We start from the raw sequence: 23,970 nt of genomic DNA on the forward strand, positions 1-23,970 counted from the left end.
TGAGTGTAACTGTCCCTCCCGACGCTGAGGGGTTGGGAATTAGTCCGCTTCCCATACACCCCAGCAGCACCACAGCAGCCCTGAGGGAAGTGCCAGAACAGCCCGTTCTGTAGGAACAGCAATGAGGGCCGCACAACCGCATACTGTGTGTACAAGGACAGAGAGCTCTGTGGTCAGCAGAGCGAGGGCAGCGACCGTAGGGAGGCCAGCAGCATCACAGACACCGCAATATGGCCGCCGCACGAGCGGCCATTACCGCAAAGCACTGTGGGAAGGATAGGCGAGGCCTCGCAGGGCATTGTGGGAAGGCGGTACCGGCGCCAGAGGGTGGGGCAGGCGCCGGAAGTGCTGCGGTTGCCGTGACGACGGCGTCGGCCCCGCGGCGCGGGCGAGCCAGGGCGGGCTGGGACCCCCTGGGCCGCGCCGCTCATGCCGCGGAAAGCGCTGCTCTGCGTCCTGCAGCTGGACGTCCGCTCGGTGAGTGCCCGGCTCGCGGGACCCGCCGTGCTCAGCCGGGGCTCGGCGGCCCGCAGGCTGGAGGAGAAGCCTCGGTTTGCCCTTCCGGTGCCGCTTCCCGCCCCGCTTCACCTCTCTCTGCCGCCCGCCGCCCCCTGTTCTGCCGGCCTGGTGGTTCTACTGGGAGACCGGTCTGGGCTTTGTAGCTGAGCGGGAGTCGCCCTCGGTCTTCAGCTCCAGCTGGCTCCTGGGCAACTTGTGCTCTTTTGTGTGTGCATCCCCCGGCAGCCGGTCCCCAGGCTCCCCGGTGATATTAGCACCAGTCGTGCGCCTTCACCATCCTCACTTCCGTGTTAAAGGGCTTTTTTAAGAGACACTGATTCTTGGGGAGCTGTACGGTGTGGGAAGAGCACTCTTGAACCGAACGAAGTAAAATAAATCCCAGGAAACAGCATCTTACACAAGGCATATACATCTCTGTGAGTGGTGAGCTCCCTGTGAGAGTAGGATGTGGTACTGGGCAGTTGTGAAGTACCTGAAGGAAGTTGTGAGGTCAGTAGGTTTGAAAGTGGAAAGTTTTCCCATTAATCATGTTAGGACCGTTCCTTGTGCACTTTGCAAAGTTTTTTGCTGATATATAACGTAGGAGTAAATATGACTATCATTTTCCTGATAACTTTTAAGGAGCAACTGAAGTAATCAGTGAACTGTCACTCTGGAGTTGTTGGCTTCATACACCCTGGTTGCTGTAATCCAGAGGTCTGGCCTCCTCACAGGGCAAGAGTTGTCAGAATACTTGCTTCTGAAAGGAAAACCCAAGGTGCCATCCAAAACATTTAGGTGCAGGTCCAGAAAGTGTATACTGGGAAATGGACCCCAATTGCTGAGTCACCTTTGTTCCCAAACTCGTGCGGCTGCTCTGAAACCGCGCTGTGAATTTCTACACATAGACTATGAGGGTAGCACTCTAATGGTGTTGTTTTGCTGTGCCAACAGTTAGTGTTCATAATGCAGAGGCCCACTTGATTCCTGGAAAGCTACAGAGACAATTTGGCATTTCACTCCTGTGATGGTTTGAAAGCTTTCCAGCCTGAATTTCCTTGTGGTTAGTTGACACCCTACTCTTATGAAAATATCAACACCGGTCTTTCACTTAAATAATTTTCTTCCTTCCTTGGTGTTTGCTCTCTTGATGTATCTTTGAACAGCAGTTCTGTCATTTCACAAGCTATCTTTGTTAGCTAGAAAGACCTGGTTCTTTTGGTAGTTTTGTGTGATTGACTCAGCAGTCTTCTGATCATCTTAGGGATGGGTGCCACTTTTCCTCCTTAAAACTGCATTGATCAGGATCAGAATTGAATTCAGCATTCCAGATGTGGTCTCACTGTTGCTTATGTTATATCAGGGAAAAAAGTCCAACATTCATCCTATATTTCTTAATCTGATAGTCTCCTCACAGCTGTGCTGCTGTTGTGCTGTCATTTATTTGTTAACACACTCATCTTCCCCTCAGCCCGTTTGAAGGTTAGTTCCCCCACAGTGAAACCAAAACCTGTTGTTGATACACAGTAAGTACATCTCATCTCTGTCACTGTGGTCCCACAAAACAGGTTTTTCTGTAACATTTTGTTGACCTTTGGTGATTTCTGAATTTTAATTGGAAAATGTCATGAGGATACTCTGACTTTTTGTGTCAGGGTCATTAAAATATTGAAAGACATGGATCCCAGCATATACAGAGCAACATTTTTAATAGTAACCCTCAGATTGATGCCTGACAGATTTGCACATAATTGATGTGGAAGGTGTCCCTGCCTATGGCAGGGGGCTGGAACCAGATGATCTTTAAGGTCCCTTCTGACCCAAACCATTCTGTGATTCTGTGATGCTGTCCTTTGAACAGTTCTGTAGCACCTTAGGACTTTCATACTAACTCCCATTTTCTGCATCATAAGTAAAATTTTCTTGTGTGGCACTGAATGATATCCTTTGTCCAGGAAACAGGTTTTCCAAGAAGCTGTCAGGTGTTGCTTGATTGATCTATTTTTATGAAATGCACTGCTGGGCTTTTTTCTAGTCATGTTTTCCCTCACATCTTTATTCTTTTATATATTTAAATATTCTGGTTGATGGGGTTAAATTTTTTCAGATCTCTTTTTCTGCCTCACGTGGTCCTTGCATTTGTTATTTTTCAACAGATGGTGATATCCTTGTTTTCATAACATAGACTTTTTTTATGTATAGACTCCACAAGAAAAATTACATGCTTTCAGAGCTTAGGCTCTGATTCAGCCTCCTTGTGGCTGCTTGGTCCAGGCCTATGGCATACTGGGTAACTTCTGTTACCATCATTTCATTCTTTAAGTTGTTTGGGTTTTTGCTCCTGTGTTAAGTATTATTAAAACCAGGGTAAATTATTCAGTTGGTTTTGGGACATAGGTTTGTTAGTTTTCATATCTTGGTTGTTTATGCTACTTCCATTGCTTTTTCCTTGTTTACTTTGTTTGTGACTAAAGTCCAAATTTATGATTACCTTTCCTATTATTTTACAGCATTCTGTCTATTTCTTAAACCTCTTTGAAACCTATCCACTTGTGTCAGATGTTCTGTCCTCTCTGGTTTTCCCTTACTTTAGGATGCAGATGGATTTTGCTCCTTTTAACTTACTGAAATTCCCAGATCTTTTCCAGCCTGACTCTGCCAGCTCTTTGGTTTATCTTACTGCTAGTTTTTTTCATTTCTGAAAGGCTGCTCTTCTAAAATGGAAAACTTCAGTTAAAGGCCTTATTTGGTTTACCCTGGCATTAATTAAAATTGAATAATTCATGATTGCTCAGACTGAGATTTCATTGTTATTTGTTTTTTTGAGACTAATTTTGGTGCCCTCCTCTGCTGCTGGCATTTAGATTGCTCATGTAGGAACAGAATGAAATTCACATTATTCTTCATGTCATTGCTACATGGCGAACTCACAAATGCAGCAGGGAAGGTAGGTAAAGCTTAAGCACTGAGGTGAATTAATAGCATTGTGGATTACTGTCAGGTAAGGAGACTAAAATCTCTTCACATGACGAAGATTATTTTTGCAACTCTAAGTCCAAATGCTGTTCTTTCTGGAAGCTTGCAGTCAGCAGAAGTTAATACTGGCCATGGCCCTTCACAGGGAGCTCTTTGTTTTGATGGTAATGGGCAATTAAAGGTATTTTTCCAGGCCTACCTTTGTCATTGGTTACATAGGCAGCTACAGTTTCAGAACTGCATGTGACAAATGGATACCATAGGGAGTTGTGGATCAGTAGAATCATGAGATCACAGAATGGTTGAGGCTAGAAGGGTCACCTGGAGCACGTTACTCAGGATTGTCTCCGGATGGCTCTTAAACATCTCCAGGGAAGGAGACTCCTCACCCTCTCTGGGCAACATATTCCCATGCTGAGTCACCCTCACAGTAAATTTCTTTCTCCTGTTCAGGTGGAACTTTCTGTGAATTCAGTGATTTCTTTATGGCTATTTGTGATGTCCCAACAATAAGGCTAGTACACATTTTCCATCCTCCTGGCAACTGCTGCAGGGAAGTCCAGAGTAATGCTGTCCTAGGCATTCATCATAGACCTCCTGGCTAGTAGTAAGATCAGTTAATTGCAGCATTGATATCCCTCTTCCTTAGCTAATCCATAGATAATACTATGGCAGTTTTTAAAATGGTCCCTGCCTGAACAGTTTGCACTCAGATGAGAGCTTCAGTTTGTCTCCTAAGTGTTGTGAGGCTCCATGCATCACATATTACAAAATAGATTTCATGAACTGCAGGAATACATGTGTCATTCGGTTTTTGGAGCTGTTTTAAAGTCACATGAACATGTAGATCTGTTGTTCCAGGCGAGGCAGCAAATTGTGCAGTTTATCTCAAAGGTAGTAAAAGCACAAGTTTCCACATGGTTTATCTTGCCCCATATGACAATTTGCAAGGATTAATCTTCTTTTGCAGGATAGCCAGAATAAATGGCACCTGGTATTTGCAGTTTTGTCCTCTCTGATGTCTTCAAACCTTTCATTTCAATAAATAGGCAAATATTGGTTGCATTCTCTAAGGTGAAAGGCACGAAACCCCAGCTAAAAATGATAGTCAATTCTACAGAAGTGTCAAGATGAAAAGCAAGAACTAAGCTAACATGACATGTAGTATGTAGTTTGGAGGATCTTGCTTTCTATGAATGAAATCTGTCTCTTTCACGCCCTGCTATTCACGCTTGCAACTGCATGAGTGTCATACAAGCTGTTTCATGCTTGACAGTCTGTTTCAACTGGGATATCTATTACTCTGGCACTTCTTTTGCAGGTTTGAAGCCCTCATTTACATGGAGTGGAAACCCTTTTTTTTCCTCCTCGGATTTTTATGAGTAGAAGCAGGTGTTGTTTTTTTTTCTTACACTATATCTATAATAACCTATCACACATTGATTTCTCGTATTTCTTTCACCTGAGGCTGTTCTTCTGCTATTTATATAGTTTTCTTTTAAATCTGGTTAGAATTTCTCAAGTAAAACATTCATTTGGGAGTAGGAAGCTAAGCAAAGAATTTATTTTCATTCCTGTCACTCTTCTCCTTTGTCTTTCTACCTGGCAATTGAAAGTCTGAGCACTTTCTCCAGTAACCTTATGTTGGAAGAGATAACCTCATATTTATTGTATTGCGATAAAAAGTGAACAGTAGAACTGAACTGAAAGGTGACAGTTCTCTGGCTGGCTAATAGAATAAAACCACATGGCTGGGAAGAAAACAGCAGATAGTTTTACAGTAAGTTCTGTACATCCTTGCAGTGAAAACTCAAGAAAGAACATCTAATGTTCATCAGACCTTTCAAAACACACCAACTTCTTCTTGCTTAAAGAATAAGAATTGTCCAGAGAAAGTTAAGTGGCAGTATCAGGGAGACTAATGAGGGTTCTTCCCTGCCTTGAATACCCTGCATTTTGGCCAAACTTCTCAGGTGAAGCTTTGTGTGCTAAGTAAGTGTCTAATGGAATCATAGAATAGTTAGGGTTGAAAAGGACCTTAAGATCATCTAGTTCCAACCCCCCTGCCATGGGCAGGGACACCTCACACTAAACTATGTCACCCAAGGCTTCGTCCAGCCTGGCCTTGAACACCGCCAGGGATGGAGCATTCACAGCTTCCCTGGGCAACCCATTCCAGTGTCTCACCACCATAACAGTAAAGAATTTCCTCCTTATATCCGATCTAAACTTCCCCTGTTTAAGTTTTAACCCATTACCCCTTGTCCTGTCACTACAGTAACGGAACAGTTGGTTTTTCTTATTTACATATTAGAAGGCAAAGTTAATAAAATGTTTGCAAATGGACTTGCCTTTTCTGGTGACTGAACAGAGTACAAATGTCTAAACATGTACATTTACCAGTGTCATTCTCCCTGTAGCTAGACTAAAATTTGAATGGTTCTTTGTATCTTGGCATCATGTAGACCTTATTCAACATGACTCCATATAGAACCTCATGTGACCCTTGATGGTTGACTCTGGTATAGTTAGTCTATGCCTTAAACGTATTAACCTGTGATTAGGATGCCAGGTTTCACTTGTGGTTGAAGACTGGAGTATGTTTACTTGCAGTGAGAAGAATTTGGTCCTGATTATTTTAAAATGGTGATCATTTTTCTTAGTCAGTCTGTACAAACAGAATTGCTTCAGAAAGGATTTTTTTTTCACTCTAGTCTGTTATAATCTGACTCTTGGAAATCAACCTTTTCAGCCTCAACCATTTCATTTTTGTCTTGAAAACAGCCATTACTTCTGTAATTGAAGTTCGGGTGGTTTAATGAATGTGTTGCTCTTACAGGTAACTTGCCCTGGAGTGCTGCTGAAAGTCAAAGAGGAGCTTTATCTCAGTGTCTCTGTATTCGGGCAGCGCAAAAAAACTCAATGTGTCCCGGCAGCGTTTCCACTCTTCTTTCAAGAAAAACTAGTATTTGAGAAGGTAAGATAGTGTCAATAGCTAATACAAGCCAAGTAAAACCTATCCCAAACTCCACAAAAACTCAACTGCAAAACCGCTGGGCACAAGCAGTCACACTGAGGATGGGAGTCACACACAGTATTATAACGCCTGCTTTTCTTCAGCACATAGGAGGTGTGTGTATGTTATGCACGTGTTTTACTCAAGATTTTTGCATGCTAGAGATTATAACGTATGTTGAGACTTTATAAGTGTTTGTTCATTCTTCTGTGAACTGTCCATTCTCAGTGCCTGTTTTCCTGGCTTGGAAGGAACTGAATGTTGTTTTAAAACTTATGGCAAGTTGAAGAACAAAGGCTACACAATATAGGAGAGTTAATTTAATTTAGTAGAAAGACAGAATAGCAACTCAAGCCTTTTTGGTGACATCTTTCTCCCTTTGAGATACTTTTCTCATGGTTTGTCACCAGAATTCCCAGGTTGGTACTATGGCCTTCTAATTTATAGTTGTTTATTACTTATTCTGAGTCCCTGCTAGCTTCATTATTAGTACCACAGGGATAATGAAACACAGTATCTTGCAGATATGATCTGGATTCTGGACTACCTATGAATAATAATACTTTGCCCTTTCTAGTTCTTTTCCTTTAAGCATCCCCCAGCACTTCGAAAACCAGACTGAGTAAACATCAGTGATGCTCTGGTGATGTGGGTAAGATACAAACAATGATAATTTCACCAGCTACTGAAGTGTAGAAAAGACCATAGTTCTTTAAAGGCGAACATACCACAGACTGCTTAAGGGAGATGTATTGAATACTGCTTTCAGTTTAATTTAGGGGAAGACACCAGGATCCATCTGTTTACAAAAGAGGTGGTCAAGAAAGCTGAGAATATCTGCCTTCTGACAAATAGCTATTGCTCAGGTCTAGATACTTGTGCAGCACCAGTACTTTGTGTTTTTTAGTGGCTGGTACCTTGAAAGTGATCTGCACCACTCTGCTGAGACTTTTGTACTGAATTAGAAGAAAATCTGTTACTTACTGAGTATCCAGTGCATCATCCTCCCTTATTCCTTGCCACCTATTTCACATGGGATTCAGGTTAAAAAGCCCTGAACAGTACTCTGTACATGAATAGTCACTTCCATGGAAATAAAGCTCAAGGCGTAAATATGTTAAAGAACATATTTTTCATCTATCAGAATTCTAGTACGTTCAGCAATTTCTCTTTCTCTTTCAAAATTTTCTCAGACAATACTTATCTCTATGTGTTCAGCTCTTCACAATACCTCTTAATTTAAATATGGAGAGCTAACCCTGAATGGCTAGAAAGCGTATGACAAGAGCTGCTAGCTTTCAATGAATTTGATCATGTGCCAAATGATAATTTCAATTTCCTTTCTTTTACCAGTGGGGATAGGACTCTTGGCAACCATCTTGGCAAGGGAGAATATTGTCTTTTAGAGGTGTTTTTTTTAACTTCTTTTTCCCTAGAGTTCTATCTGATTACTTTGGTCCATTATTACTTTTTATTAATTTCTTTTCCAGACATTTGCTGATATAGTTGATCCTGGAGACCTTGTGGAGTTACTGGAACGTAGGTTCTGCTTTTTATCTATACTATGTTGTATGCATTAATGTCATGCATGTATAGGCTCCAAAGACTTTTTTGGGGATTAAAGTATGTGATAATTTTTCTGTCGGGATCCTGTTCTCTGAAAAGCTAGGGGTAACCAATGCAATATATCATGTACTAAGTAGAACGGTAACATTACTGGGTTTTCAGAACAGAAGATTCCTGGCCAGTGCAGGTAGAGTTTTTTTTCTGTCTTTGAATACTAGTGACTTACCCAAAATACTGTTATCTAATGAAATGCCTCTATAGAAATGTGTGCTACATGCTTTAGAACAGGAAAAGGGTAAAAAGTCATCATTAATGGAAAATGCAGCGGGTTATCCAGATAGATAACAGATTCCTGTATCTGATCTTTTTTTATTATTATTATTATTAATTTTCAAATAAGCATAAACCTTTGTTTTTTTTTGTAAAATTGTTCATTTTACTTCTTAAGAAAATTATCTCTTGCCACATGTGGAGCGTAATGAATTGTAATGAGACAACACTGAACTCAGACTCCACAAATATGCTCCTTCATATTGGGAGTTACATGGAAAGGCGTCAAAGTTTACTTCATCTTTAAAAGGAAGGACAAACTTGGCAGCAGATAGGACTTACCAAGTTCTAAGTCAAATTTAGAGTTGTCATTTGTATGCTGCTAATGCCATTGTGTTCCTCTGTGGTATTATGCAAGCTGTTCTTAATTTCCTCTTATTGTTGGTGTAGTGGAGGTAGTTCAGCTATGTACAGTGCTGTGGAGCTTAAATCAGTGAGCCAGTTTTCTTGGGTTTTGACTGGGAGAATTACTTTCCATCTTACATATTTTAACTCATGAAAAAACTTTTTCCCTTTCTAGTTGACACAACACTACTTGAACTAATACAGCTTGTTCCTCCAGGTATTGTATCAGTCTCTTCCATAAATTATGCAGTTTAATAGGTGAATTTCCATGAGGACATTGCCCCATTACAGCACAATCACTTCTTCCAAGACACAAACAACATAGAAGGCTCTTCAACAAATAGTCCTCTGAATATAAAATGTTAATAGATCAAGAGGATCTCATTCTTGAAAGAGAATAATAACTGAATATTAAAATGTACTATACTCAAGCTTAGGAAAGTGATAATATTTTAAAAATGGAAAATAAACTGAACTCATCCAGTGCACACTAATTAACTGCATCACAATTCACTTGCAAAGTGGCTGTCTGTGAAATTTCAGAGTGTATAATCTCGTTCTCAGAATGGCACTTTTTTTCCTTCCATTTTAATGGTGACCATTGGGAAAACTCTTATCCTCACTATAAGTATTACAGGTCTCTTGGGATATGTGAAGATAATAAATAGCGATTTGTCATACTTCCGTTATTGGTTTGTGTGATTATAAAAATCCATTTTAATGAAATTCAAGTGTTCCCATGAATAATGTAAATCTGCATTTTATTGGAAATAAAGTCAAGTTTTAAAGAGGACTCATTTGGAAACTGGTATTAAAAGCACTGGCTGTCTCCTGTCCTTAGTACTTTCAAGGAAGCAGTTTCTTCTCTTGGGTGACTTGCCAGGCTCTTTACATGTAGAAATGTACTAAACACAGATTTTTGTTGTGGGTGGGTAAAAGATCTTTCATAAGGAGTTACATTTCAGGGGTCAGCCCAACATAAGCTGATGAATGCAATAGCACAATTTTTATTTTTTTTTGTACTATACATTCAAGGTTTTCCCCTAAAGAAAACAGGTTTCTTAGAGAAGTAGTAAACCAGGATAGTGACAAAACCTTGGGATAATTATTTGAATGTTGCTTGCATTTCTTTCTTATTACTGTGCCCACTATTACTACTACTGTTCCGCAGTATGGAATGATGCAGCTTTTGATAAGGGATTTGCTGCCATAAAAAAGAATACTGATTTCTTCTGTGGCATGGAAGTGAAAAAAAAGGGAAAACTAATTAAGAATTGCCTAGAGAAGACTTCTCATATGTCTCTTACAGAACAGTTAAGACAATCTCACTTATTTTTTTCCAGTAATTATGAATCATACTTTCAGAGTAGATTCTGCACATTGCTGCTGATTTAACTTGATAAGGTTATTTCCCAGTGTGATATGAGTTTTAGAGCCTTGCTGTTAATTTGTAGAGAACAAAGCTTACCAAGTCTCAGTGTGGTCTTGTGTGTGCGTCTGTACTATGTCACTTTGTCTATTTTCCAGTTAAGGTACATATTTTTCTTTTTAGTAGGAAATGTTCTAGCTACATATGAAGAAAATACAAGAGATTTCCTGTTTCCTGACCCTAAGCTTACCCGTGGGCACCATGGTTTTGATCGTGAGATTTTAATGAAGAGGTCCTCTTCTTTTACAGTGAGTGAATATCTGTGAATTGTATTTATGGTACAGTGTGTTCCACTGAAGAAGCCCCTTGAACTACTTCAAATGAAAAGTGATTACTTCTGACAGATTTTGCCATTTCAGGTGCTGAATGTACAAATTCACAGTTGAACTTTGATGAAGGTATAATCACTTTTCAAAATGCTTCAAGAAATTATTCAATGAGAAAAAGTTAGTTTCCACTTGGTTTGCAGTGTGGCATCATGACATGGCTTCCATACAATTTAATCCATGATGCAGTTGGGAGTGGAAGGGGTGCAAGAGAAGAGGGAAATACTACACCAACTTCACAGTTCTCAACACAAAAACTATGTAACTCTCCTCCCCAGTCTGCCTTTGAAGGATTTTGTTTCGGACCAATTTTGGTACTCTTTAAGGCAGTGACAGCACAAATGTATAGTGCTATGTCATCTGACTTGTGGGCTTCTCTGAGGTGCAACATCACCACAAAAACAGTAAGGAACTGAAATTCAGCTTAGTGCTGCATGATTATTTTTCAGTTCCAAAGCCTGTTTCTTAAGTTTGGGCCATTCACACTAGTTTAGTGACTTCCCTTTTCTACAGTTTCAAAAAAAGCTATGATAAATGACAGCTAATTGGCAGAATGACTGCAGTGAATTAATGTTAATTTTCTGGAGATAACAACTCAAGTATGTAGTAAATGAAAATGAATTCATATCACACTGCCCTTTCGTAGAGTTTGACTGTTGAATCTTGGGCGTCAGTGGAATAACTCAGGAAGGCACTTTGAAGATGATGATGTGGGAGGTGTGTTTTGTGGCTTGTTTTATCCTATTTTCATTAAGTTTTACTGGTGGATTGGCAGGAGAGTTGGGTTGGGAAAACAGGGGCTTACTTACCCTGTCCATTTTGATTGGATTGAAAACTCATGTCTGGAGGAAAATTATGACTAAAGGTCATTGGTACCTTTTAGCTGGTATAATCTTTCCTCTGCAAGGGCAACTTGGAAATTGCCCAGTCACTTGCAATTAGAAGTGCTAATTTGTTGTCTTAATGCTGTGTTACATTTAAATGAATGAAAGCTGTGATTTTGTGATACAAAATGTATGGTTCTTCAGCAGCTTAAACTGACCCTGCAAAAATAGCAAAATTGGTTTGATACGGCTTATCCTGTGCATGTTAGTGGTGGCTCAAGAGAGGGGATGGGACTGTATTGCTTCCTTATTACTTGTAGAATAGGTACTTTCCTAACGTTGGAAAAGCACAGATAGGGAGGCAGTAATATATGAGATGGTATTAGCAAAATGGTTTCAGATTTTTTGTGAATGCAATATGAGGAATCTTTGTACAAGCAGAACCAATAAAGAAGTTTGTTGGACTGAGATCTTTAATACAAAAACTAGGTACCTTCTAATAAAGAGAAGGTGCTGTAATTTGTGAGCTCTAGAAGATGGGATCAGAGTTATTTGGATGTGTAGCTGAATGATGACACTGTAGTAGCTTTAAGAAGTGTAAGACAGATGTAAGACAGAAATGTGCTTCCATGTCCTTGGGAACAGTGTAAATGAAATCCATCTCTGCCCTGGAACGAGGACTGCAGCAGCTGTTGCTCCATACCATCTCCATCGCAGAAACAGTTTAAGAAAGGAATTTGGCACACTGACCCCAGTTTTCTGAATAATAAAGAATCTGTGTTGGATGGAATTGGAGGGAAGCTCCCAAAAAGAACTTGTGGTTCCTCTCCTTGCTTGCCAAATAGGATAGCTGTGAGAGAATTTTTACCTCCAGTAGAAGTGCAGTCTCAAATGCCTCCATCTTCTAATGTTCCTTAATCTTTACTGGCAAGTATCTCCTGCTAACTCTGTCCACACCAGAATTATGAATGCTAAGCAAAAGGCAAAAGTGTTAAACAAGGTCATGAGAACCCTCACATTGTTCCTATGCCAGTCAAAGCCATGTTATTCCTTCATGGGAAGTTATTTATAGCTAGCTGAGATGTTGAGTATTTTTGACTGACAGCTGTGCTTCAGCAGCACTTTGATTCCCAATAAATTTGTCTCTTATTAAAAAAAGGTAGCAACAGCAAGGTTACGGTTGTGGAGTTCAGATAGGCAGTGACAAGCAGTGTCTGATTAACGCTGCTAATCTGTCAGTTGGAAGGAATCCCAAGTTTAGAGGATCAGAACTCCTCCAGAAATGTGGCACTTGCCTGATAATGTCTCTGGCTAAATGTCTTACGAGGCTTACAAACACAATACACATACAGGACATGCCTTGAGTTATCTCTCCTGGTCCAGTGTCATCCAGCTGAGGCTTTTGCTGGCTCTTCTGTATTTCTCTGCAACCTTTGCCTTGCAGGATACGTTTAAGCCTTGACTGTTGATGACTTCTTACAGATGGTCTTATCTCCATTCCCACCCTCATGCAGTATTTCCCATGTTACTTAAAGCAGTTTCTTTTTAGCTATGCTTTCGTTAGCACACCAATGCAAGATGTTCTGTTATATTCATATATACCTTTTTATGCTACAAACTTGTACTTATTCTCCTGACAGTCAAAGCACATATTAGACTTGTTTTCTAACTTGTGTTCTTCTAAATATGAACCGCCTTTAATTTTTTTTTCTATGAGCAAATTATTATTACATCCTTATCACTTCTGTTTAATGGCTGATACAGAAGGATTGAGAAGCCTGATCAAGGCTGTAGATACCACTAAACCAGAGGCAGAAGAACAGATCGCAACAACTTTCTGGCTGGATTTTCATTTACAGATATGTTTGGGGCCATATGGCAGTCTTTTCATAATGCTATATTGAATAGCCTTCAGCAATCCCTAGTTTGAGAACTGCAGAAAATGGAAGTTCTCTGATTGTTTTTGGCCTATAAGTTACTTTTGACATCTCCTTGCCCTGTGTATGCCAGTGCCATCCCGTATCTGCTGTCCACAAGCCATTTCTTTGAAGAAGATATAGTTTTGCGTGATTTATTTATTTATTTTAGGTAGGAGCATTTAACAATTCTGTAATCATTTCCAGTCTCTGTAAGAGCAGTAGGTGCTCAGTTGTTGCTTTTTATAGAAGACTTACTAATTCTGATATGTCCTTTTTTAAATTGTTGATAGCATTTGACAATTCATTAGTAATAAAATTAGTTGATTAAAGACGGTCAGCTTTAAAGTCCCTTTTATGTGCCATAACTTGACTTGATTGAATCCTGGGCTCAGTTAATTGTTATGACTGAGATTTCGTGGCATTTTTGTCATTTCATTTCTGTAATCTAACCTGGAGTCATATCATATTCCCTTGTGGGAAATCAGTGTGTGTTCAGTCTGGTGGCAGAGCATAGTTTGGTTCAGCAGTAGACTTCACTTACGAAGTTCCTACTAATTCTTAAGAACATAGGGCAGAGTCACAAAGAGAACAGCTCCTTTTTGTTTCTCGGTGATTTTGTGCATTCATGTGCACAGATGCCCATGCACACAGATGCCTCAGGGCAGCAAACTCTGTCTGTGTTGAAAGGAGAGAGGGTAGAAAGTTCTAGGGATGATTGATTCAGCCTTTGCTTCTGCAGAGCTGGATAAGATGCATATAGATGTTCCCCACTTTTTATAGCATACGTGGCCTTTAGTTCTTTTATGCCTTTTTTAATGTCACTCAACTTGTGTGTTGTAATGTCTGCCATTTACACCCAGTACATTTGTATATGTTGGTCAATTCTAGATAAATTTCACAGGAGACAGAGCTCTTGGAGTTATTATGTTTCTAGACATGGCTGCAGTAAAAAAAGATGAGTTGAACAGAAACTGTTAGCCACATAAAGGCAGAGACACCGGCTAGCCATTAGTACAAGTGTGCTGCTTGTCCAGGAGGTCCAGTTGGACCTCACTGATTCTAAGTTGGTAAGCTGCCTCTTGCCAGCCACACGTGTAAGAGGGTATCGAGAGAAAGTGAAACGTGGTTATAGAATATGGGAGACAATCCATAGAAATCAGACTCTGATCTAATGGTTACAGAATAAGACTTTTCTTAATCATTCTGTTAACAAACTGATGGTAATTTGCAGTGTAACTGACCAATTTTCTGTATGTTTTTACCAAAAAAAGATTGCACAATTGAGGCTGTTTATAAATAAGTTTCCAAAGTTAGAGTTAATGAAACTTCCAGAGCATGACTGGAATTTTTATTGATGCTATATAACATGGCATGAAAAATCTTTAAAAGTGCTTTTGACTAAGATATGTGTTGAAATAAAAGTCAGACCTTAATTGTTGTACGAAAGCAATATAATCATCTGTAATTGAATTGTCAGAAATGCAAATGTTAGCATCTTGACATTTACCATTGCTGTTCTGTCTTTTCTAATTATCTTTATTAAAGGCTGAAATTAACAAAGGAAATGGCTGAAAATTAGGAATGGTTTGTTACATTAGGTGACATTTACCTCTTTGATACCCTTTATCTTGAGTTGGAGCTTGATGTTCAATTATTGTCTCTCTTCTAGGGAATTGCACCAAAACTGAGATTTTCTACAAGCTCCCTTATTACAGAAAGCCTGTTAAGCTCAGGAAGGAGTCACATACAGGTTAGCATAATTTAATTGTTTGAAATTTAATTTTTAGATTTAATATTGATAGCCTTGTGTCCAATTTTTGCATGTGCTGCTCACTTCAAACTTTTCTCATTCTTTTGTTGTGGTTAAAGCAGTTATCATGGGTGCTTGACAACTTGATTAAATTTTTAATCAAGTATGAGTAAAGAGTGGGCTTGGTGCATGACAAGCAAATGCTGAGAGTTCCTTGAATCTGAAACAATTATCAGCTGCTGTGTTCTATGATCAGCTGAAGTGTCAATCCCCGGTGTATTTATAGGTGGGAAGATGCCTTCCCACCGTTTCTTACTGACACTTAAAATTAAGGACAATGAAAGCCCGTTGAAGTCAGAAAAGGTATCTTATAAAAACCAAGCCAATTAATTTAATTGTTTTCCATAACAGTATCAGTAACAGGAATGAAGGTGAAAAAAATGAAGATTTTTTTGTTGAAATGGCTGTCACCAATATTAATCTGGAAATGCTGCTTCTGCAACAATCAAAGTTGAAGTAGCTGAAGAGACTAGGGGAAAAAAATCTCCTGTGTATTCGGTCATTTGGTAGCACTTTACTCTGGTCTCACAGATTGGAATTTTGGTTGGGTTTCCTGGCACAAGTTGTCATGTAAAGTTATTCGTATGTCCTCCTGTTTTTTGCTGTAGTACTGGAAACATGGTTCACCCTCATTAAAATGGAATGGTTGTTGGGAAGGCTTGCATGCAAAGAAAGTCAGGAAAGTGTTTGTGGCATTGCTAATTAGTTATTGAGAAGTTTCTTCCAAATTTGACAAACAAAATGTATTGAGACACTTAGATAAAGAATTTTTAAAAAATAGTAAAAACAGTGTCAGAAAACTAACTTCAGTTTGATTTGAAATTTAAAATGTCCTTAAAAGTATTTAATATGTTATGAATGAGATATAAAATGTGTATGTGTTGCAGTGAAGGCCTAGTTTCACAATTGGTGTAAGCCAGAAGCACAACTTAATTCTGATTAAATTGAAATTAAGGTTAAAGAGTTAGGTCTGGGTTTGTTTGGGCCAGTTCTGTACTCCAGCTCGCTACAGGTGCACAAGTGCTACTGCAGGAGTGAGAAAGATACTGGCATGAATAGTCCGAGTGATGCCAGATTCAAACTGTGTTGATGCAAAACAAACGCACAACCTCAGCCTCTTTTGTTGTTGGGAGGAGAAGTGATTCAGAGCAGTCCTGCAGAGAAGGACTTGGGGTATTGGTTGATGAGAAACTGAATGTGAGCCAGCAGTGTGCACTCGCAGCCCAGAAAGCCAGCTGTATCCTGGGCTGCATCAAAAAGAGCATGACCAGCAGGTCGAAGGAGGTGATCCTGCCCCTCTACTCTGCTCTTGTGAGACCTCACTTAGAGTATTGTGTGCAGTTCTGGTGTCCTCAACATAAAAAGGACATGGAACTGCTGGAACAAGTCCAGAGGAGGGCCATGAGGATGATTAGGGAACTGGAGCACTTCCCGTATGAAGATAGGCTGAGAAAGTTGGGGCTGTTCAGCCTAGAGAAGAGAAGGTTACGTAGAGACCTTCCAGTGGCAGCCTTCCAGTGTCTAAAGGGGACGTATAAGGGTGTTGGGGGGGGACTCTTCATCAAGGACAGAGGATAGGACAAGGGGCAATGGGTTTAAACTTGAGCAGGAGAGATTTAGGTTAGACATTAGGCAGAAGTTCTTCCCTGTGAGGCACTGGAATAGGCTGCCCAAAGAAGTGGTAACTGCTCCATCCCTGGCAGTGTTCAAGGCCAGGTTAGAGCCTTGGGTGACATGGTCCAGTGTGAGGTGTCTCTGCCCATGGCAGGACATGGGACTAGATGATCTTCGGGTCCTTTCCAACCCAAACCATTCTGTGATTCTGTGTAGAGAGAAAGGCTTGAAGTCAAGCTGGACATTTCATTTCTGAGTTCTTCTAAAGCAGTTTGTGCAACATTCAGATTTATGACTAATGTCAGTTTCCTCAAGCTTGAAAAGGAATTTCCAACAGGAAGAAGAGTTTTGCTATACTATTATTTTTTGTCTTTTATAATTCGTGAATTTGTGCCAAATTTGAACAAAAAGTCTAATTATATCTGTACTGTGGTATTCAAAGTTAAAATGCTGCTGCCTAAGTAGCCTAATAAGAGTTGTAGAATCTGGAGTGCCTTGACCTATGAAGCTGGTAGAATAATTTATTGCTCGTTTAATGCTAGAGTTTACAGAGGAATGATAATGTATTTCCAACAAAACTTCAGTGTTGGAAACAGCTTCCCAGAATATGAAATCAGTCACTGAAGACATTAATAGTTACTTGGAGGGGGTGACAGCCCTGTTTGCTAGATAGGCTTTGCTGGCTGTGGGAAGGGAGGTGGCGAGATTGGTTGTTCCTCCACGGTACTTGTTTCTGCTGTATGTAGGTGTTTTAAAAGCAATGCCAACTCTGAGACAGACTTTTAAGGCAATATTTGATAGTAGTGGGATTTTTATAAGTTTTAGCCTCAAAATTCATATTGTGGTTGTCAAGTGCCAGCTGTAAAAATAAACAGCTGCTTTACCTCTCCTTTGGCAGAAGCATTCACACAATTTGAGACGATCTTTGGAAGATGGTCTTCAAACATTTCTTGTTGGTATTTTTTTGGGGAGGATGTTTTCCGTTTGGCTGTTTTTTCACTAAACATAGCTTCTTTATTATAACTCCTTGAAAAGCTAGTAACTTCACTATGATCCAAGAAAATACAAATTTCAGAGAATGCACTGAGACTTCTTGTAAGGCTTTAGGCAACTTTAAATGCACATAAATTAAAACATTAAACAGGCTTCTAGTTTAATTTATATATTTTATTTTAAAGGACAAGAGTTCTAAAAGGTTAAAAAGAGTTTAAACAGATGAAAAAATACTTCAAATTTGTGTCTGTGCGACCCAGGTAGAGTTTGTGTGAAACGAAGTTGTAACAAAACTCAATTTAATTTTTCACAGTCTCTGTACACTAACTGTGTGAGAAAGCTAACTGGGTGAGAATCAGACACTCTACCTTAACTAACATCTAGTAATGTGTGGTTTAACCTTCTTTTGGTTTCAGAGAAAATGGAAAATACGTTGTTGCATTTTAAATTGCTGTTTGTTTATAGTTGTATGAGGGGAAATCAGTTCCCTGTTTACATTATTTTCAGTGATCTTTGTTCCACATGCTGTCAAAGCAGATAATTTCTCTTTTTCACTTTAGGATGATTTGAATTTGGTACATCACTCAACCCCAAATGGAAAATTGCAAACAAAGTTGCCAAAGAAAAATACTCTTTCACCTGAGAAAAACAGGCACAGCTTAGCAACAAAGAGCTACGAGCAGCCTACAATAGCTTCTAAATCACGTTCTCCATCTCCATACACAAAAAGACGAATGTGTGAGCTATCACAAGACGCCAGGCAACGACTGGCCCATTTAAAACTTGGTCCTTATGAATTCAGAAGAGATACCGATAAACCTCCATTTGTAGTTAGACGGGTTTGTATTCTCTCCAAAGTGCTTCCAGCTTAAGCTCAGATCAAATATTGTTCTTTCGCTAAATATAGCTCCAAAATTTCATTCAGCTCTTAGTTTAGATGAATAATTTTTCTCTCCTTAACAGTCTGTCGCATAGTGATTTAAATGTAAAATTAACTAAAATAAAATTTCTTTTATCCGCGTTAGTAACAGACAAAGATCAAATTCTTTCATGAATATCTTGGTTAAATTCTCCAAGGCTCCATTTCTTTTCTTCCAGCACACTAGACAGGATAATAGGTGTATAAATTCAGCTTGGAAGTAATTGATATTGGTATTAAAAATTCCTGAATAAGACTTTAAAGAAAGAATGTCTAGTCACATTCTGAACATTTGCACTTCCTCTCTTTCAACTTTTTTTATGTTGGCATCCTGTGATCTTTGAAACGCTTCCTTTGCTCAGAGCCACATCTCTAACACTTTGACTCATAACACTAACACTTTGGTTCATAATCAAACTGACTTTAGCACCCGCATAAGGGCTTTGTTAACCATATGTGAAAAATTGCTCTGAAATTAGGTACTTATTTAAAGAAACTGTGTTTAAGTGCTTTAATACGAAGGGGGCAGATTTCGCCTCCTCTTGGAGGATGATATTCTCATATTTGTTTTTCCCCCTTTTAGTACTACATATAATTGCAACACTCCTTTCTTTTTAGAAAATCACTTTGTGTAGGGGCAGAAATGGGATTGTTCTGATTCTCTGCTGTGATATTATGATTTGTCTACAATTCTGGAAAGTTGTCAAAGCCATTGAGAATTTAGTGTTTAATTAGTTTGCTTCTCACTTTATTTAAGGAGGTTTTTTTTTGTTTATGTACAAATAAATTCATAATATCTTGTCAAATTTCAGAACTCTTCCAGGTTTTGTTCTATATATGGGTACCTTCAGAAATTCAGATTAGCCTTAATAAACCGTTAATCATTCATAACATACTGTTTGTCTCTCTCTATTTCTCAGATATTTTACTTTTATCTCCTTTTAATCAATTCTTCAGTGTTTTGATCTATAGGTGAAGTTTAGTTTAATTATAGCACTGATTATTGATTCAGTTGCTTGGTTATATTTGTACAAAAAAGGAAAAAGCTTTTCTCTGAATGTACTGTATCCTGACTTCCATGGCCTTAGTAGATTGAGAATGCTCCCCTTAGGGCAGCTTTACTGCCAAGGACTCTTTTGGCCTGGAGATTTTGTTTTAAATGAAGATTAAAATTAGATTATGTTAAATGTAGCTTTTTTCATTAGGAAGGGATTCAGATCTCACTTTGTGACATCTGAACTGTTTGGATTAAGTATGAGATACAAGAATTGGTTCAAAAACTGCAGACATGATAGATGAAGGAAAAACTATCTGCATTTTTTTTCTTTGAACAATATGATATTCAGAGCTTTCTAGACCTTCCTAGCACTGTTTCTGTTTATGCTCAGTAATGTTAATAGTATATATAATGTAAGCAAAGTGTAGTAAAATCAGTTTCAAATAGTATTTAAATAAAAAATATATTTCAGACAGGACTGGATATGACCTTATGAACAAAAACAAAAAAGTAGGAACTTGTACATCTGATACTGATTATTTTAACAGTATCTTTGCTTCAGGTTGAACAACCAAGTCCTGGTGCTAAACTTCATACCTGTTGTCACACACGAGAAAGTGCAGCAGAAGCCTGGAACAAGGTAGACCATGGTCAGTATTTTCTGCTATACATCTCATTAATGCTTTTGTTATCTGCAGAAATGTTGGTCTATAATGGAGAAAAGCTGTTCTTTCTTCCAAGCAATAGGAAGAATACTGCATAAGCTACTGCTGCAAAAGGTGGTTTTGAATACTACTTCATGAAACTTGAAATGTGTCCTGTGTAGTATGAAAGCAGGAGTAGAAAATGGCAAAGCTCAGGTGAGGACTCTGTTTCACTCCACTTGTTTTAACGAGTTGGATAGTGCAGCAGATCTGCACCTCAGCCTGTAGATGTGTTGATCAGGCTTGGAGTATTGATCATTTTGAAGTTTAAGGGCTTTTTTACTTCAGAAAGGAGTATTTATTTCAGCAGTATTTGTGAGTAGTGGATCAGTGACTTGCCATTATAAATGATAATCCAGGATGTGCTCCAATATCTGCTTCATTATTCATTAGTGTCAGTAAGTGAGAGTTTGATAAGAAGTGTCAGACCAAAAATTTAAAGTAGTACCCTAAAATGTGATTTTATTGCGTATGTCTGACAATGTATTTCACATCTCATCAGTATTTGTTCATTATGTGTGCTCTGCCTCATTCTTATTGTGCCTCCTCACTAATTACAAGTTGTTATGTAGGAAATTATTGTGAATTTGTTATTTTACATTTGTTCTTTGTAGTAACACTGAATCTACCTCGAGAGGATTCACTGGTTACCTGCTTGTGTCTTGAAGCTTAACTGTAACTTCTGAACAAAACAGATTCCTAGGATTAAAACCCTTAATACTGACAGTACAGTTTAGTCCTTTTGGCTTTTGTGCAAGTAGCTTATAGAGGGGTGTCTTTACCTTGTGGTACAGCATAGAAGTACCTCTTTGAGCTTAGGTCACTACAGACTGGTAGAAATGATCAAGAAAGCAGATATAACTTAATGTCAGTCTCGCAGGGATGAGTCCTGTATTGACATTGGTGAAACATCCTCACCCAATATTGACCTAATAGTTTCCTCACATATCTTTCCCATGGGCTTAATACTCATGTTTGTGCATCAGTTGTGGGATGAAATTAACAGATGATAAGAGGAGGGAAAAGCAGTCATAAGGAAGCTTGTCCAGAGAAGATTAGTAAAGTAGTGTAATGTACATGAGAATTTTTGGGAATGGTGGAGCCTGATTTTGTACTGATTTAGGCAATTAATAGATTAACAAAAGCCAGGACACTTGCATACACCAGTTAATTATTATAAATATTATATTCCATTAAACGTGGGAATTGTTTTCAGCTAAAGAGGGTGATCTCCTGAAATATTCTGAGCCTGTTTAGAATTTCAGAGGGTATAATAACAACGATAATAATAGTAATAATAATAGAAACAACTTTAATATTGTTTGGGAGGAGAGGTAAGCTATTTTGTAGATTTCATAAAATTGAGGACATTCGGATTATATTTTTTTTTTTACTTTCTTCTGGGATACATCTTTTTTCTTTCTCCAGATTCTTCTCTTCTTGGCAGCTACAGACCCAGGAAAGCCAAAGTGAGTACTCTGAAATACTACTGTTTACGCACTGTTTTTTGGGAAGCTCTGAGTGAGAAGGTTTGTCGTGCATATTTTCTTGCATAGGTATTTTTGAAACTTTATCTACTGTAGTAGCAAAAGCAAGCAAAGGGACATGTTAAATTTGATCTAACCCAGTTTAGGGCTGCTGACAGCTTATTTACACGTAGAAAAATGAAACTTAACACTCCATGTTTGTGCTTGTAAGTACAGGCCTTGCTTCTCCTTGGCATTAAGGCTTCTGGCAAGGCTATAGAAGAGCTTTTAAAGGCAGTTTGCCTTTGTGGTCCTTATGAGAGCAAACTGCACTCTAGAATTATATAGAAGGGTAGCACTTGTGCAACTGGGCAGTCACTGTTCTGTTATTTCACATCCTTCCTTTTTCAGATCTTAGCTGCTTCGTGTATTCCATGGATCTAAAGAATGATGTCAGGGTTCCTTTGGTTTTGGTGGTTTTTATTCTTTCCATCCTCATTTAGTTGTTTTTGCCTGTCTTCCCGAAGTACTGTAGGAATCATGGGTTTAGGCATTTAATTATGTATGCCCTCTTGGATTTCCTAATGGCTGGGAAAACTGATGATAACAGGGAGGAGGAAAGAAGGTGAATTATAAGGATAAACCTTGCCATATATTAAGTGCACTTTTGTCAGATTCTAAGCTTTTATTACCAAGGATTGCAGTTTTGCCTACCATGTAATTCTAACATATTGTGCCACTTCTAGCTTGTTCCATGTCTGTAAATGAGATACTGTAAAGAAAACAGGGAAATTCTACTAAATATACTAAATATGTATTTTTGGTGGTTTTTTTTTAAGGTGGCCATTTTAAAGTCATGTCGTTTCCCACATCCCTCTGCTCTCCCCCAGTGGGAAAGCAGATTTTAGGAGCAGTAGATTTTATGCAGATAGCTGCAGGTTAAGTCATCATGTTCTTGATGCCACTAATCACTTGTGATTCTCACAAAATTAGGGCTGAATAGAATGTATCTTTTTCTTGCCAGAAATATAATACAGCTTTGTTTAAAAGAAGCTGTTTCCCAAAGCTGAGAGAAAATAACCCAGCAGCCTGGAAAGAGCTTATGAATAACCTGATTACTATTGGTCTGGTTTTGTTGTGGGTTTTGTTTGTTTTCCTTAGATTTGGGAAACAGCTCCTGTAAAAGTCCCCATGTCAGATAAAAGGTGGTAACCCACAGAGACTTTTTAGTGGTGTGTTACATGTTAAGGGGAGTCATGAAAGGAGTAATGAGTGTAATGAAGAGTGAGTAGATGATGAGTAGATGGGCCTGAGTTTTCCCTCGAGGAACATCAAATCATGAAAGAAGAAAAAGTCTAAGAACAAGGGGTATCAGACTGAGGAGAAGTCTAAGGTTTGTGTTTTTTTAAACTCTCTGGCATCATTCTGAATCTGTGAGATTTCTGGGAAGGGTAAGCCTTTAAACTGTGCAATCAGACAAGGTGATAAAAGGGCTGTTGCAGTAGATTTTGCCATAAGATGGTGTGTAAGATACCAGCAAAATCCTCTGACACTTGCTGATTTAATTTAGACCAGGGCTCTTTCTATGAAATGAGGGTCCTTGTTCTTTCTGCAGCAGACAGATATTCCCACATGTGTGTGCAACCTTTAGCCTTTTGGTTTGAAAAAAAGAAATATGAAATGTGTACATCTTGATATTCATAACAAAATTTAGCAAGGTTTGGTGGGGTTTTTTTACAGGCAGAATCTCCTCATGGGAAATACTTTGGCAGCTCTGATGTTTGCAATGAGGATGTGATCTCAACTCCAGGCAACAGACAGTCCCATTCTGCTGGTTCATTAGAGCATTCAGCATCTCCAGCACTCCAGAAGCATTCTCTAAGTTCTGTGCTAAATCAATCCTCTCTAAGGGAAAGGTAATGGCCTAGTTTTGTTTGTGAAATTCTAGAGTTGCTAACACGAGCAGATGATAACGGTACTTGCATGACTGTAGTTTGCATGTTTGGAGGTATGCAGGCTGAAGAGACCAAAAGTCTTTCCCCAACAGCTGTATTGTTGTTTGACTTCTCTTCAGGTGCAGTGTTTGCCATCCCCTCTCTGCTTAATGAATCATACAGCAATGAAAAGGATCTTTAACATCTCTGCTGCTAACCTTCTCTGCAATAATGAAGCCCCACATTTCGGGCTGCCAAATGTCCATCTGAAACAGAGAATACTTAAGTAATCGTTTCATAGTCA

The 23,970-nt window shown here is 39.0% G+C and overlaps 1 protein-coding gene across 1 annotated transcript in view; it reads left to right on the top strand.

Moving 5' to 3' along the window:
* Positions 1 to 314: 314 nt before the first annotated feature.
* Positions 315 to 23,970, top strand: part of SPATA6 (spermatogenesis associated 6) — a 48,218-nt gene continuing 24,562 nt past the window's right edge. Inside the window, 10 exon segments of the mRNA XM_061344872.1 lie at positions 315 to 477; positions 6,314 to 6,451; positions 7,981 to 8,029; positions 8,907 to 8,948; positions 10,284 to 10,408; positions 14,899 to 14,979; positions 18,207 to 18,485; positions 20,125 to 20,212; positions 21,695 to 21,735; positions 23,473 to 23,648. Of these exon segments, the coding sequence (XP_061200856.1) occupies positions 430 to 477; positions 6,314 to 6,451; positions 7,981 to 8,029; positions 8,907 to 8,948; positions 10,284 to 10,408; positions 14,899 to 14,979; positions 18,207 to 18,485; positions 20,125 to 20,212; positions 21,695 to 21,735; positions 23,473 to 23,648 (1,067 nt within the window). The 5' untranslated portion in view covers positions 315 to 429.

The sequence above is a fragment of the Neopsephotus bourkii genome, unplaced genomic scaffold (genome assembly GCF_033783945.1).
Source record: "Neopsephotus bourkii isolate Nb327-2 ecotype Australia unplaced genomic scaffold, CSIRO-AGI_Nbou_v1 NB_234, whole genome shotgun sequence".
NCBI classification, from domain to species: domain Eukaryota; kingdom Metazoa; phylum Chordata; class Aves; order Psittaciformes; family Psittacidae; genus Neopsephotus; species Neopsephotus bourkii.